The following is a 15,859-nucleotide window of genomic DNA, read 5'->3' on the forward strand; positions in this document are numbered from 1 at the left end:
GCTCACTGCAACCTCCGCCTCCTGGGTTCAGGCAATTCTCCTGCCTCAGCCTCCTGAGTAGCTGGGACTACAGGCACGCGCCACCATGCCCAGCTAATTTTTTGTAGTTTTAGTAGAGACAGGGTTTCACCATGTTGACCAGGATGGTCTTGATCTCTTGACCTTGTGATCCACCCACCTCGGCCTTCCAAAGTGCTGAGATTACAGGCTTGAGCCACCGCGCCCGGCCTAACTTTTTTTGTACTTTTAATAGAGACAGAGTTTCGCCATGTTGGCCAGGCTGGTCTTGAACTCCTGACCTCAGGTGATCCACCCACCTCGACCCCCAAAGTGCTGGGATTACAGGCATGAACCACCGCGCCTGGCCACAGTTCTCCTACTTAACGAGGAGGTAGTGGTGGTCAGCTGTGTGAAATGTTGCTGGTAGAAGAGGCTGAAAATGGATTGCTCTGGTTATCCCCATTGCTAGTGACTTTCAAATTGCTAAGGGCAGTTTTGGTGCAATAGCTGAGATATGGAGTGGGTGTAAGACAGAGTGGGAGGAAGGAACTAGACCCAGTAGATTCAGACATCAAAATTTGAATATAAGCGCCTGGCATGAGGACATTTAAGAAATTTGACATTAGGCCAGGTGTGGTGGCTCACCCCTGTAATTCCAGCCCTTTCAGAGGCTGAGGTGGGCAGATCACCTGAGGTCAAGAGTTCAAGAGCAACCTGGCCAACATGGCAAAACCCCATCTCTACTGAGAATACAAAAATTAGCAGGGTGTGGTGGTGGACGCCTAGAAAGAAAGAAAGAAAGAAAGAAAGAAAAAAAGAAAGAAAGGGAGGGGGTGGAGAGAGAGAGAGGATGGAGGGATTTGACATTACATTAAATCTTAGGATCTGAGATTGTACCATGAGATTTGACATATTCAGTAAAATTTTTCTTTTAAAATGAATGTGATTTGAGATACTCATGATTAATCTTTTTAGGTGGCAATTCTCGTACTGCAATGGTTGCTGCTCTGAGCCCTGCAGATATCAACTACGATGAGACTTTGAGCACTCTGAGGTACTTTCTTTTTATCTCAGTAGCAACATACACCACGTTGCCATCAGAAGTCATTTTGTGATACTGTGGATGTTCTTATGCGGTCTGGGTAGTTATTTATGTAAATAATGATCCTTTACTCTCATAACAGGGAAAACTTAGGGTAAAAGTGATTTGCATTAAAATAGAATTTACCTCTATGGTTTTCAGTTTCATTGGGAAAGGTACGAACTTTTTACTTATTTTTTAATCCCCCATGAATATCTAGATAAGGCAGGAACTTTTTCATAGGAAAGATTTTTAAATTGCTCAAGTGGGATTTTTGGGTAACTTCTTAGATAATAGTGACATTTTCTTATAATATTCATTTCTGTAAAAAGAAATGGCCTCCCTTCTTGTGGTGTTTGTCATAGAAATGCTGAAGTCGGCTGGGCGCGATAGCTCAGTCCTGTAATCCCAGCACTTTGGGAGGCCAAGGTTGGTGGATCACTTGAGGTCAGGAGTTTGAGACCAGCCTGGCCAACATGGTGAAACCCTGTCTCTACTAAAAATACAAAAATTAGCCTGTCGTGGTGGTGTGTGCCTGTAATCCCAGCTACTCGGGAGGCTGAGGCAGGAGAATCACTTGAGCCCAGGAGGCAGAGGTTGCAATGGGCCAAGATTGCACCACTGCACTCCAGCCTGGAGACAGAGCGAGACTCCGTCTCAAATAAAATGAAAGAAAAAAAAAAAAGAAATGCTGAAGTCATAATAAGTAATAAAATTATAGGAGTATGTGGCAGTGTTAAAAATAACCAACATAGCCAGGTGCAGTGGTGTACACCTATAGTCCCAGCTACTTGGAAAGCTGAGGCAGGAGAATCACTTGAGCATAGGAGTTTGAGGCCAGCCGAGGCAACATAGTGAGACTCTGTCTCTTAAAAAAAAGAAAAAAAAAAAAACAATTGACAGAATGTTCATGGCAAGTTTTTGTTTGTTTGTTTGTTTTGGTTTTCGAGATGGAGTTTTGGTGTGTGGCCCAAGCTAGAGTGCAGTGGCAAGATTATAGCTCACTGCAGCCTCAGACACCTGGGCTCATGTGATCCTCCTACTTCAGCCTCCCAAGTAGCTAAAACTACAGACTCATGCCACTAGGCCTGGCTAATTTTTAAAAATTTCTTGTAGAGGTTGGGGGTCCTGTTACGTTACTCAGGCTGGTTTCAAATTCCTAGCTTCAAGTGATCCTCCCCACTTGGCCTCCTAAAGTGCTGGGATTACAGGTGTGAGCTACCTCGTGAGGCCTATTTTTTACATATGAATAGGTTTCACTATTTTAGTCTGGAACTCTTTGCCTTTCTTCCAGGAAAGGTACTTGATATAATGGAATGAACACTATATAGTCTCATAAATTGAGTTTAAGTCCTCTTGCTGTTATTTATTTTCATTGTGATCCTGGGCAGATCACTTAAATTCATCTGAACCTTTTTCTTCATCTTTAATAGGTACCATAAAGCTTTATACAAATGTATTCTTATCAAGACTCAAAAAATGTAAATACTCAGGATATTTGATTTAGAAATAATAGTATGTTACTTATGAGAAGTAGAACATATGAGAAATGACAAGAATGAACTTTTTTGATCTAGATATGCAGATCGTGCAAAACAAATTAAATGTAATGCTGTTATCAATGAGGACCCCAATGCCAAACTAGTTCGTGAATTAAAGGAGGAGGTGACACGGCTGAAGGACCTTCTTCGTGCTCAGGGCCTGGGAGATATTATTGATAGTAAGTGAATTAAGGATCATTACAAAATCTAATCCTTTCTTCTTCAAGGCTCTTACATTTAAAATAAACTTCAAGTTAAGGAACATGATGAAGCTAAATGGTAGTGAAAATGTTTTTGTTTTTCTTTTTCCTTAAAAAGCCCAATGGAAATGATCTCTAGAATCCTTTATGTAGTGTGTACCCGGCTATCCATTTGAACTCATGAAATTAGTTTTAAAATCATGAATATGTTACTAGTATTTTTGTTAGAATTCTCTTTTAGATCAGCAGTGAAGTTTATTTGGAATGTTAAACCTGTCACTGAGCAATTAATCACTTCATAGAAATGTTATTTGAAATTTTTGGTTTTGTTTCGTGGGTTACTCTGGATTAGTATAGTGGCAGTAATATAAGAAATGCATATGGAGGCCTACCTTCAGATAAGATTCACCTTTGAACGGCCGCCTCCTCCTATAAAATGATGGAGTGCCCCCTGCTGCCTATGAACATATGAAGGGGAAAACTTCAATTCCTATGAAGTTCAAGAACTACCTTTCCAGAGAATATTGTTTTATGATGTTGTATTAAAATTCATCTTTAAAAATCTCCATGATGTGCCTGTACAGTGGTTTATTCAGAAGTTCTCTTAAGTGAGTAAAATGGATTATTTATATAGGAATAGAATATGGTAGAATATGGGTTGGTTTAGTAAAGCTTTTTTTTTTTTTTTTTTTTTTGAGTGTAAAATTAGTATTATATTCCTTGAAGTTCTAATAAGATTTTCAAGGCCTTTTCTAGTTTAGTTCTTACTGATTAGAGCCTGAGTTTAGATGAATACCGTTTGTGAAAATGATACCATATTCTGAGTATTAACTTTTTCATCTCCCCAAATGCCAAAAACTGCTCTGTTCGCTCTCTGTGTCACTGCTGAACCTGAACTTTGACCCTTCTCATATTTTCCCTCCTGCTTACCTTCAGTTGATCCATTGATCGATGATTACTCTGGAAGTGGAAGCAAATGTGTGTATTTCACATATTGGTTATTTCCAGTACTCTGACTTGCTAATCTGCCTCTGCTGGATCAGGCTTAAAATGCGCTTTGCATGCCAGCAATCCTTACAGGGAAATCCCAGACAGAGCATCATGTAGAATCAGAAATGATCCTATTTTTGCCCTTCTTCCTTTAGCAAACTAATCTTTGCTGAATTTTAGTTTGTGGCTTGAGTGAAGTTGAAAGGCTTAAGAGTCTCTTGCTGCTTCTACTCTTCTGTTTTTCCCATTGTGATTAAATTAAATCCAAAATAATAGATAATGACAGCAACTGATACTTACTGATTATTCATAATATGCCAGGCCCTATTCTGGGCACCTTGAATATATTATCTCTTATTTCTGTTAATGACTCTGAAAACATTTCATTACGTTTATTTTACCAATAATTTTCAGTCAACAAAAAATATCTGTGATTGAAGAGCTCTGTAAATGTTGGGCTAACACTCATGGGTGTTTGTGCTTTGGATGGTTAAACATTTTTTCCTCTTTTTTTTTTTTTTTTTTTTATGATGGTCTCTGTCACCTGCACTGGAGTGTTATGGCATGATCATGGCTCACTGCAGCCGGGAACTCTTGGGCTCAAGTGATCTTTTTGCCCAGCCTCCTCAGTATCTGAGACTATAGTTGTGTGCTGCCACACCTGGCTAATTTTTTATTTTATTTTATTTTTATTTTTATTTTTTTGAGACAGAGTCTCGCTGGAGTGCAGTGGCACTATCTTGGCTCACTGTAACCTCCACCTCCTAGGTTCAAGCAATTCTCCTGCCTCAGCCTTCTGAGTAGCTGGGACTGCAGGCATGCATGACCACACCCAGTTAATTTTTGTATTTTTTTTAGTAGAGACAGGGTTTCACCACATTGGCCAGGATGGTCTCAATCTCTTGACCTCGTGATCCGACCACCTCGGCCTCCCAAAGTGCTGGGATTACAGGCATGAGCCACCACACCTGGCCTATTTTTTAATTTTTACTTTGTAGAGATGAGGAGTCTCACCGGTTTCCCAGGTAGAACTCCTGGCCTGGAACTCCTGGCCTCAAATAGTCCTCCTGCTTTGGCTTACCAAAGTGCCAAGATTACAGATGTGAGCCACCACACCCAGCCTTTCCTCTTTTCATAAGTCACAAATTAAAATAACTTAGGTATCTAAAATGGGTGCTTGAGAACATTTTTAAAGGATCACGTGAACCTCATTATTCTCTCCATATATATCATAAGTTGGTGAGGAAATTATTTCTTACCCTTTTAAGGTAATTCATCAAAAAATTGTTATCTTAGAAGAAAAAATCTTGATTTTGGGGTTAATTTTTAGATTTATACTGAGTTATTTCTACAGTTAAGGCATGTATTGAGGCTTAGCAGACATTGAGAAAATGCATAGGAGAAACCAAACATAGCCCTGGTTGTTATGAGGTTAGGGCTTGAAGGCACTATAATGTCTTGATAACAGAAGTGACTCTTGGACTGCAGCAGCTCTGTCTGAGATTTCCAAAGCTCAGCGATACTGGTGTGGAAAAGGTGCCTTCTTGGTTTTGCTTTTGTGCTCAAGGTGTTGCTGCTGCCAGCTTGTTGCCTACCTCTCTTAGCAGCTGCAGTGTTTCCTGAAAGACCATGCATGACTAAGTTTTAATTCTGTATTGGTAAGAGAAAGCAGCCCTGACTACTCAATTTCCATTTTGATCCATTTCTCTTAATTCCTTTTAGGCCTTGCATGTGACCATTGGACCTAAACTCTGTCCACCCTGGTCTTTTCCCCCTGGTGCCTAATTTTTTGCTCTAATCCCCATTCCCCTTTTGAAAGATGCTGTTTTGCTTGTTTCCCTATGCTCTGTATTTGCAGATGGTGGTTTTCAAACTGTCTGGAGGCAACCAGTGGCTTTCAGGGAGTTAAAAAATTGGCTTTAATTTAATAGTAGAGATGAGTAGGCCCAGAGAGAATTAATAGTGTTTTTTCCAACTATGTATATTGACTCATCTCCTTTAAGGAAACTTACTTAGTTTTGATATGAATTTTAATTTCTCAGATTTAAAAATGAGCTAAATTTAAAGTTGGATTGCACCAATACTTATGGTTTACTTTTAGTGTCTTTTTGCGAAGGATGACTAATGAAAGAAGGTACAAATGGCAAATTAATGAATTTTGTTGTTTGTGGCTTAATTTTTTTTTCTTTTACCAATACTGAGTTTAAAAGCAAAATTAACAGTTCTGTTAGAGACTTAGTAAATAGAAGTATGTTCCTAAAACTTGCTTTTTATACTAGGAAGCAGGCTTACCAGTGACCCGTGGTTGTACTGTTAGGCTAATTAAGTGCCTTACTTAAATTAGCAAAAAAAATCAGCCTTATTTTTTGCTTGCTCTGATAGAAGAATGGAACCTACACTAAAACTCATTAATCTGCTAATTGTTCTTCCCTGTTGAGACAATCAGTTAGTCCTGAGTTTTTTGTTTTTTTTTTTCATAGCAAGTCCTGAATTTTTAACCATGACTCAAAAAAACTCCTCTCACTTCTACAATTACCTCTTTTTAAATTTAAGACATATTTAAAAATCCTTTTAGCATGTTGAAATACCATACAAGGTAGGGCGCGGTGACTCACGCCTGTAATCCCAGTACTTTGGGAGGCCGAGGTGGGCGGATCACCTGAGGTCAGGAGTTTGAGACCAGCCTGGCCAACATGGAGAGACCCTATCTCTTAAATAAATAAATAAATAGAAATGTTGCCATACAAAGCGAACTACTAAATGCACACATTTTTAACTGTAACATTTTCTTGGAAATTTTTGCTGAATTACGTAAAACACTGAGCCAGACCAGTATGGATTATTATTGATAAATAAATGATCACTGTTTTCCCCTTACTGTTACAAACTACTGGAAAAGTGTAAATCTGAAGACATTGTAGACTTGGAACACTAGAGAGACTAAATGGAAGGTAGTTTGGCTTTTTTAGGGAGAGTACCAAAGCAGTATCCTTTGAGGCTCTAGTTTATCCCCCTACAAGATACAGTGTTAACCTACATTGAAATCTTTTTGTTTGTAAATGCAGAAATGATTCGGAGCCTCTCAGATACCAGTATTCAAGACAGACATGTTTTAGAACTGCCATCTAGAACAGTTGTAACCTGTGTTTGTATCATAGCGTGTCTTTGTCTTGGCGCTTTAATGCTGTCCTTTCTTACAATGATATTCCTTCCTGTCTTTTTTTCTTCCTTTGCTTCTTTCCCTTTTCTCTACTTTTTCTGCCTTCTATCTCCCAGATCTGAAAGATTTTCAGAACAATAAGCATAGGTACTTGCTAGCCTCTGAGAATCAACGCCCTGGCCATTTTTCCACAGCATCCATGGGGTCCCTCACTTCATCCCCATCTTCCTGCTCACTCAGTAGTCAGGTGGGCTTGACGTCTGTGACCAGTATTCAAGAGAGGATCATGTCTACACCTGGAGGAGAGGAAGCTATTGAACGTCTAAAGGTAAGTAATAGTTCAGACTGAATATAAGGTATTCTATATAGTAGTTCCACAAAGAACTAGAAGTAAAAATCACTAAGATTTCGACTCAGCATATGGAGAACTCTTGACTCTTAGAGGTGTCCTGAAAATTGAATTTTCTACTTTGTAAGTTAATTTCTTTTCACTAGAGTGCTTGAGTCTGACATGGCCAGGCAGAGATGGGAGATGGTAGGAGGTACATGGGTAGTACATAGGCTGGCCATGCAGAGTAACCAATTAATAGATGTGAACATTAATTCTGGGGAGGTTTATCAAGTCACAGTAAAATTGTTTTGTTAGAAATTTATTTGGAAACATTTGGTTTCATTTGAAGATGGAATTCTGTATAGAGCCATGCTTCTGTTAATAAAGTTTGAACATTTGAGTGGCTGTTCCATGTTTATTCAGATACATATTAAATTATATCATCTAGAAATTCACAGAAAACCTTGATACCTTATGATTACTGTGCAGAAAGGTTATCTCCTATGCTGGTACTCATGGGGTCACACGGCCATCGTACTGCATGGATGTAGATTACTGGCCTATGGCTCCCAGCTTTGCTGTTGGAGGTTTTTTGCAATCTGTTGCTGGCTTTGTCAGATTCAATCTTGTCTCTCTGTATGAATATGAAAGTCAAGAGCAGCAGAGCCTTTTAACTTGTAGCTGCTTCTCTTCCTCCTCAATTAATTCAGTGCACAGATAGTTGTCACTTGCAATGCTGAAAGCTGTGTGGGAACCCTACTACCCATCAGATGACTGTGACGTGTGACATCATCATCTGCTTTGAAGCAAATATTTTTTCTTCCCCCGCTTGTCACTTCCAGGAAGATAGTTTGATCCATACCTTTTTGACATTGTGTTCAAGAGTGCTAGGGTAGGGGACAAAGGGAGGACAAGGAACACTTTTTAAGAGTCTGGGAAGTTGCAGTCATGTTGCTAGCCAGCGGTCCTCCTCACATTCACTCAGTATTCCCCTTGAGTGCCACTCATGCAAGGATGATTGAGAACAGTGACACATTGACACACTTAAGAGGTAGGCTTGCTGAAAAACTCGACAGTAAAAGTGAATTAAGCTTGATAACTGAAAATGTTGGATGCATTCATTTTAATTTTTATGTGAGGCTGGAAAATATTTTATATGAAGAAAGAGGTTCTGCTTTTTCTTTTTTAGTCAGCCTACCTTTTCCCTTGACATTTTACTTACTTCAAAAGTACATTGTGGGTCGGGCATGATGGCTCACACCTGTAGACCAGTACTTTGGGAGGCTGAGGCAGGGGGATCATTTTAGTCCAGGAGTTTAAGGCTGCAGTGAGCTGTGATTGCACTGCTGCACTCTAGCCTCAGTGACAGAGTGAGACTATCTAAAAGAAAAAATGCCTTAGAAACAAAAATAAGGTTGGGTATGGTAGCTCACGCCTGTAATCCGAGCACTTTGGGAGGCCAAAGTGGGTGGATCATCTGAGGTCAAGAGTACGAGATCAGCCTGGCCAACATAGTGAAACTCCGTTTCTACTAAAAATACAAAAATTAAGCCAGGTGCAGTGGCTCATGCCTGTAATCCCACACTTTGGGAGGCTGAGGCGGAAAGATCACTTAAGTTCAGGAGTTCGAGATCAGCCTGGCTAACATGGTGTAACACCATCTCTACTAAAAATACGAAAATTAGGGGGACATGGTGGCACACACCTGTAGTCCCAGCTACTTGGAGGCTGAGGCACAAGAACTGCTTGAACCTGGGAGGTGGAGGGTGCAAGATGTGGAGAAGGTACCATTGCACTCCAGCCTGGGTGGCAGAGTGAGACTCTGTCTCAAAGAATAAATAAATAAAAATGAGAAAATTAGCCAAGCCTGGTGGCATGCACCTATAGTCCCAGCCACTCAGGAGGTTAAAGTAGGAGAATTGCTTGAAAACCCATGAGGCAGAGGTTACAGTGAGCCGAGATCACACCACTGCATTCCAGCCAGAGTGAGACTCCATCTCAAAAAAAAAAAAAAAAAAAAAGAAAAAAGAAACAAAAATAATATTCTTGTTTCTTCCTTCGGAACATGTAAGTGGAAAGTGAGTGAAGTTCTGTAATACCTGGCAAAGGGAGAGGGAGTGAGAAATCTTTCCATTAAATGTTGCAGGCTGCAGGGTAATTTTTACTGTTAGTAAAACTGACTTTGAAATTTTACTAAAGACCTTAGTGAAGAGGAGTGGTAAGGCTCCATTCACACATTTTCTCACAGTATGTGTCAGTGACCATGTTGCTTTGCTGGGGTCTTTTCAGGGCCAGAGTGAGAAATAGGGAGCTCCATGGGAATGAGAAGCAAAACTCCCACTCACTAAGTCCTTAATATAAAATGTTCTTTTTCTTTCGGGATTTTAAATCTATTTGTTTATTAAAGCCTTAGTGCATACGTATGAGATTACCCTTCCCTTGACATTTATCTTGCTCTAAAGGAGAAATCAAGGACATTCTTCTTGATGTTAAGGAGACGTTTCTACCTAACTGCCAAGTAGGACCAATTGAAAATAATGTCACATGTTAGGAGTCAAGACATTGACCAGACTCTTTAAGAATCAGGTTATCCAGTGTCTTCCAAATCATTTCTAGGGAATGAGACTGTCATTATTCAGGGAACTGTTCCTTCAACTTTCCTATGCCCCACTAAAGGAAAACAAAACAAAACTATATTATTTCAATCAGAAAACAAATTTCTGTTTTAATTCTTCCTTACACCAAAATAAACTAACTCTCGTATTTTCCTTCTAGAAAGAAAACAGCTTTCTTAGGGTTTTGTATTGTCTTGAGTTTTCAATGCAGTGTTGTAGTTCACTGAAGCATAAGCGCCTTAGTTCTGCTCTTATTTTATGAATGGTGAGAATTCCTTTTGGGCCGACCTGCATTTTAATGCTGCAGGCAGATAGCATCTTTCATTCACAGCACCAGGGGCAATGGTTATACAATAGAAATGCTTGAGAATATCTAGGAACTGGGTTCCTAAGGCATGGTGCTGCAGGAGAAAAATATTATAATGAAAAACAGCAACAGAGGAGATTAAATCATTTCCTAACATTTTATTTCCCTTTGTTTCTTTTTGACTTTTAAAAAAGGTCAGTTGATTGGATACTTTTTTCATACACGATGCTGCCGTGGCTTTGTTCACTGAGTAGCCTTTTTCCATATGTTAGGTACTTATGTCACACCATTGTAAATACCTTTTTTTTTTTCTCTTTTGAATCAGAGTCTTGCTCTGTCACCCAGGCTGGAGTGCAGTGTAGCGGCGGGATCTCCACTCACTGCAACCTCCGACACTCAGGTTCAAGTGATTCTTCTGCATCAGCCTCCCAGGTAGCTGGGATTACAGCCGTGTACCACTACACCTGGCTACTTTTTGTACTTTTAATAGAGACTGGGTTTTGCCATGTTGGCCAGGCTGATCTTGAACTCCTGACCACAGGTGATCCACCCCCCTCAGCCTCCCAAAGTGCTGGGATTACAGGGTGAGCCACCGTACCCAGTCTTCCTGTCTAATAAGGTTTTAAACATGCAGCTGTAGCCACAGCTCTGGTGTTTATTAGTTCGGCGTCACAGTCAGTACTGTGAGTGCCATTGCTTAGGCTTAGCCTATAAATACCCACAAATATCCATTACAGAAGCAGGCAAGGGCAGATGTTGTGCTAAGCAGCCCAAGGGCCACACTTGGAACCCACTTAAGAAGCATGCTGTGTTCAGTACCGTAAAACCTTGGCAATTCAATGGCTTCAACAAATGTTCTGTGTAGTAAGTGTTTTTCACAGAAATATTTCTGGCTTGTCCTGGTGATTTCTCTGCTATCTTACCTGAGTCATCAAGAAGAGATTAAATTGTTTAGCTGTATGAACATAGTTTATTAACCAGTGCTGTACAAATAGCTAGAGATGCAGACAAACATGATGTGAGACTAGAGTGAATGACACCTGAGCCCAGCATTCTTAAGAGCTAAAGAAGAGTTCCTGGTGTCCCTCTGTTTTTTGGACTTTTTTTTCCAAGAGAGGGAGGAGGATTAAAGGTTTATCTCCTCAAACCCTCGTTTCTGAACCATGAACCCACATTTCAAGTTTATCTTACATGAGGCTCCTAGAGTGGAATATGGGAAGCCCTGGACACCAGCATGCCTGCCTGCCAGCAGAATGAGTTGATGCTCCGGAGACTGAATGCTGTCTTGCATTTGGCTTCCCTATTTTATTTATACTAAGTTTGTTACTCAGGCTGGAACAGACTATCCTCTTATTCTTAATTTAGGGTGAGCTGTTTCATATAATATTTACTTGAAAGCCTTTGATCCTGCTTTACTTGAAGAAAGAACAGTGAGTCAGCAAATAGCTCTAGACCTGGCTCAGTGAGTGGTGTGGCCTCACTTAGCTTCTCTGGTCTGCTTTATTCTTTTGTGATGGAGTTTTGCCCTGTCAACCCAGGCTGGAATGCAGTGGCACCATCTTGGCAACCTCCGCCTCCCAGGTTCAAGTGATTCTTCTGCCTCAGCCTCCCAAGTAGCTGGGACTACAGGCACGTGCCAGTGAGCCTGGATCATTTTTGTATTTTTAGTAGAAACGGGTTTTGCCATGTTAGCCAGCTGGTCTTGAACTCCTGTCTCTGGTCCAGTTTTATCTTTAGAATGGTTCCAGAATAAATGATTTCACAGGCTTTTTTCAGCCCTGACATTGTGCTAATGTGACTTACAGTTATTTTCTGTAAGTTTTCCTCAAAGTTTTTAAAAATAGCTTTCTAGCAACCTAAAAATTACAGCTGGAAACTGCAATAAAAATAAAAGTTGTACCTTACTCATTACATTTCTTTTCTACAAAGACATCATGTTCTGATTTACCCTTCAGGTGGTAAGGAAATTAGATAAGTCATATTAGAGTTGGCTGCAAAATACTAAGAGGATTCCTAGACAGTAATTTTGCTTTCTTAGAGTGAGTTTTACAGTTGCCCCAAAATAGGATAGCTTTCATATGGCCAGATAATCCTCTGCTCTGAAATAATCTTTTTCTGAAAGTAGTCAACTAGGAGGGGATATTTTAAAAATATCCCATATGTCAGTTTGTATTCCATAACCAACAGTGATTTGTGGGCCACACCATAATAAGTACTAGTCAGGATGCTTTGGTTAGATTGGATGCATCCCATTGTCCTGTTTGTTGAAGGTTTTCACTTCGAGAACATTGTATAGATTTCTACCCAGCTACCTTTATTTGATAGGCCTTAAACTTATGTAGGTTATATCATCAGCAAGGAAAAAAACAGTCCTATGTAAAAGCATTTTTTTTTTAAAGAGGGGCTCACTCTCCCTCAGGCTGGAGTGTAGTGCTGCAGTCATAGCTCACTTATGCGGAAGCATTTAGCACCACTCTTAGTGGTTGTTCAGTAACGTTTGTGGTGCTTTATAGATAAACTATTAAAAACTTGGTCCTTGGCCTTTTCACTCCTTGCGGAATTGTGTGAATTTGTCTTGCTTGCTGGCCCTCTAGCATGACACTTGTTCTCCACTTGTGGAGCGGCGCATGCACTGCATGGTAATCATTTCTACTGAGGACTGTGTAGAGATGCCATTCAGGTAGCTGTGTTAGCCTTTCAGCCTGTGTGTGTTCTGAAAGCTAATGAGAGCCATTTTAAGTGGTTTTTGTCACCCTCCCACCCCCAACTGCAGACTTGTTTTATCTTCTCCCACTTTGTAACTCTTTTCTGAAAAACTGCCTCCTACATGGCTGCCTTGTTGTAAACCTTACTGATGCCCAGTTTCCTTCTTTTATCTGTTTTGTTCTTTGCCTAACTTTGCTAGTTGTTGTTGTTCTTCATCTTTCTTTTCTTATTTTTTTTTAAATTTTAAATCATGCGGTCCTATTTGTTTCACCAAACTCATATACTACTTTGCTTTTGCAGCTGCTACCTTGAGTCTTTACTCTTGCCTTTTTAATGAGTTCCCTTGCCTTTGGTATGTTTTTTATTTTGAGGTGACATCCAGTCATATAATATTCTGAAAGTCCAAGAGATCCAGAAAGTCAAACGCCAGACAACTTAGGGTTTATTGTATTACTCACAGTTCCTTTCTGTGTAGATATTTTGAGATCCGAGAGGCTTCTTTAGTGACCTGCTATATGAGTCATACATTGAACTCTTTGATGAACTATAGCATTTTCCTTGTTAATCACTACTAGCATCATTACAGTCATTTCATTATCATCATCTGACTTTCTAACTTCGTCTCTATGACTAGCATTTTCACCTGCTTTTGCATGTGCTTATATCCGTTTTTGGTACTCCTTTTCCTTCCATTCTTTGACTAGTTAATTCCTACTTGTCCTTCATTTCTCTGTCTGGGCCTCACTCACCTTGATTCACCCATGTTATAGAGACCTATGAATACTCTAATTCTAGCTCTTGGTACACTGTTCCCTTTCTTTTTTTTTTTTTTTTGAGACAGAGTCTTGCTCTGTTACCTAGGCTGGAGTGCAGTGGTGCAATCGCGGCTCACTGCAACCTCCGCCTCCCAGGTTCAAGTGATTCTTCTGCCTCAGCCTCCTGAGTAGCTAGGACTACAGGTGCCTGCCATCACGGCCGGCTAATTTTGTGTATTTTTAGTAGAAACAGGGTTTCACCATATTGGCCAGGTTGGTCTTGAACTCCTGACCCTGTGATCCACCCCCCTCAGCCTCCCAAAGTGCTGGGATTACAGGCATGAGCTACCACACCTAGCCAGTACACTGTTCTCTTATCTCCTATTGTAGCCGTACTCAATCCTCAGACACTACTCTAGCAACACAATTATTCCTAGAAAACTCCAGGTACTTTCCTACTCCACATGCTCACATGGCAGCTTCTGCTCTTCTTTGGTCTCTGTTCACGTGTCACTGAGTCAGTGAGGCCTGTCCTGACAACCTCATTTCAAACTGCTTCCTGAACTGCCCTTCCCTGTCCGTTCTTTCCCTTTGTTGCTTTAGTTTTCTCCAGAGCACTTGCCACTATCTGACATACTGTATACTTACTGATTAAAATGGATTATCATGGCTGGGCACGGTGGCTCACGCCTATGAAATCAGGAGTTCAAGGCCAGCCTAATCAATAATGGTGAAGCCCCGTCTTTACTAAAAAGACAAAAACTTGCGGGTCGTAGTGGTGCCGCACCTGCAGTCCCCGCTACTCAGGAGTCTGAGCAGGAGAATTGCTTGAACCTGGGAGGTGGAAGTTGCAGTGAGCCAAGATCGCGCCACTGCACTCCAGCCTGGGCAACAGAATGAGACTCCATCTCAAATAAAATATAAAATAAAATAAATTAGTCTCCTTACTATGATGTAAATCTTATGAAGTAAGAGATTTTGTTCTCTGCCATATCCATAGGTACCTTGAACAAGGCTTGATATGTAATGGGGTTATATATAATTATTGAATGAATAAATCTTCAGTTACTTGTCTCTCTCCTCAATATATACTAACCTCCTTGAGACCAGGAAACATGTTTTGGTTCTTATTTTATTTATTTCTTATTACTTTTTAAATTTTACTTTATGTCCAGGATACATGTGCAGAATGTACAGGTTACATAGGTATATATGTGCCATGGTGGTTTGATGCACCTATCAACCCATCATCTAGATTTTAAGCCCCGTATGCTTTAGGTTCTTATACTTATGTAAGTGTAAACAATCAGCAAGTGATTGGTAAATTGTCACTTCAGTGGCTCTGTGCCTTCAGATGAGATTTATAATAAACCTTTCTGTTTTTACTGTTGGGTTGTGTTCAGCAGGTTATCGTGTTATGGCAAAATTGTAGTGAAACAAAAGCAGTAAATACCTTTGGGGACTTTATTCTTTTATAGAAGTGATTGTTAGAAAAAGTATCTTGCAGCCAGGCGCGGTGGCTCAAGCCTGTAATCCCAGCACTTTGGGAGGCCGAGGCGGGTGGATCACGAGGTCAAGAGATCGAGACCATCCTGGTCAACATGGTGAAACCCCGTCTCTACTAAAAATACAAAAAATTAGCTGGGCATGGTGGTGCGTGCCTGTAATCCCAGCTACTCAGGAGGTTGAGGCAGGAGAATTGCCTGAACCCAGGAGGCAGAGGTTGTGGTGAGCCGAGATCGCGCCATTGCACTCCAGCCTGGGTAACAAGAGCGAAACTCCATCTCAAAAAAGAAAAGAAAAAGTATCTTGTATTTTGGAATGTTAATATTATCCTTCCTTCTCTAACACACACATACATACAGACAGACTCACTATTAAGGTGTTTGTTTGGGTTTTTTTGAGACAGAGTCTTGCTCTGTCATCCAGGCTGGAGTGTAGTGGCGTGATCTTGGCTCACTGCAACCTCTGCCTCCTGGTTCAAGCAATTCTTCTGCTGCAGCTTCCCAAGTAGCTAGGACTACAGGAGCCCGCCACCACGCCTGGCTAATTTTTTTGGTAGTTTTAGTAGAGTGGGGTTTTCACTATGTTGGCCAGGCTGGTCTCAAACTCCTGACCTCGTGATCTGCCCACTTCGGCCTCCCAAAGTGTTGGGATTACAGGCATGAGCCAC

General features: G+C 40.6%; 1 protein-coding gene across 1 annotated transcript in view; it reads left to right on the forward strand.

The window, feature by feature from the left end:
* Positions 1-15,859, forward strand: part of KIF1B (kinesin family member 1B) — a 183,363-nt gene that overhangs the window by 68,019 nt on the left and 99,485 nt on the right. The window contains exons 11-14 of the mRNA XM_037730774.1: positions 972-1,054; positions 2,659-2,801; positions 3,759-3,800; positions 7,089-7,300. Of these exons, the coding sequence (XP_037586702.1) occupies positions 972-1,054; positions 2,659-2,801; positions 3,759-3,800; positions 7,089-7,300 (480 nt within the window). The remainder of the gene's footprint in view (positions 1-971; positions 1,055-2,658; positions 2,802-3,758; positions 3,801-7,088; positions 7,301-15,859) is intronic.

Source organism: Cebus imitator, unplaced genomic scaffold (genome assembly GCF_001604975.1).
Source record: "Cebus imitator isolate Cc_AM_T3 unplaced genomic scaffold, Cebus_imitator-1.0 Scaffold15, whole genome shotgun sequence".
Taxonomy (NCBI): Eukaryota; Metazoa; Chordata; class Mammalia; order Primates; family Cebidae; genus Cebus; species Cebus imitator.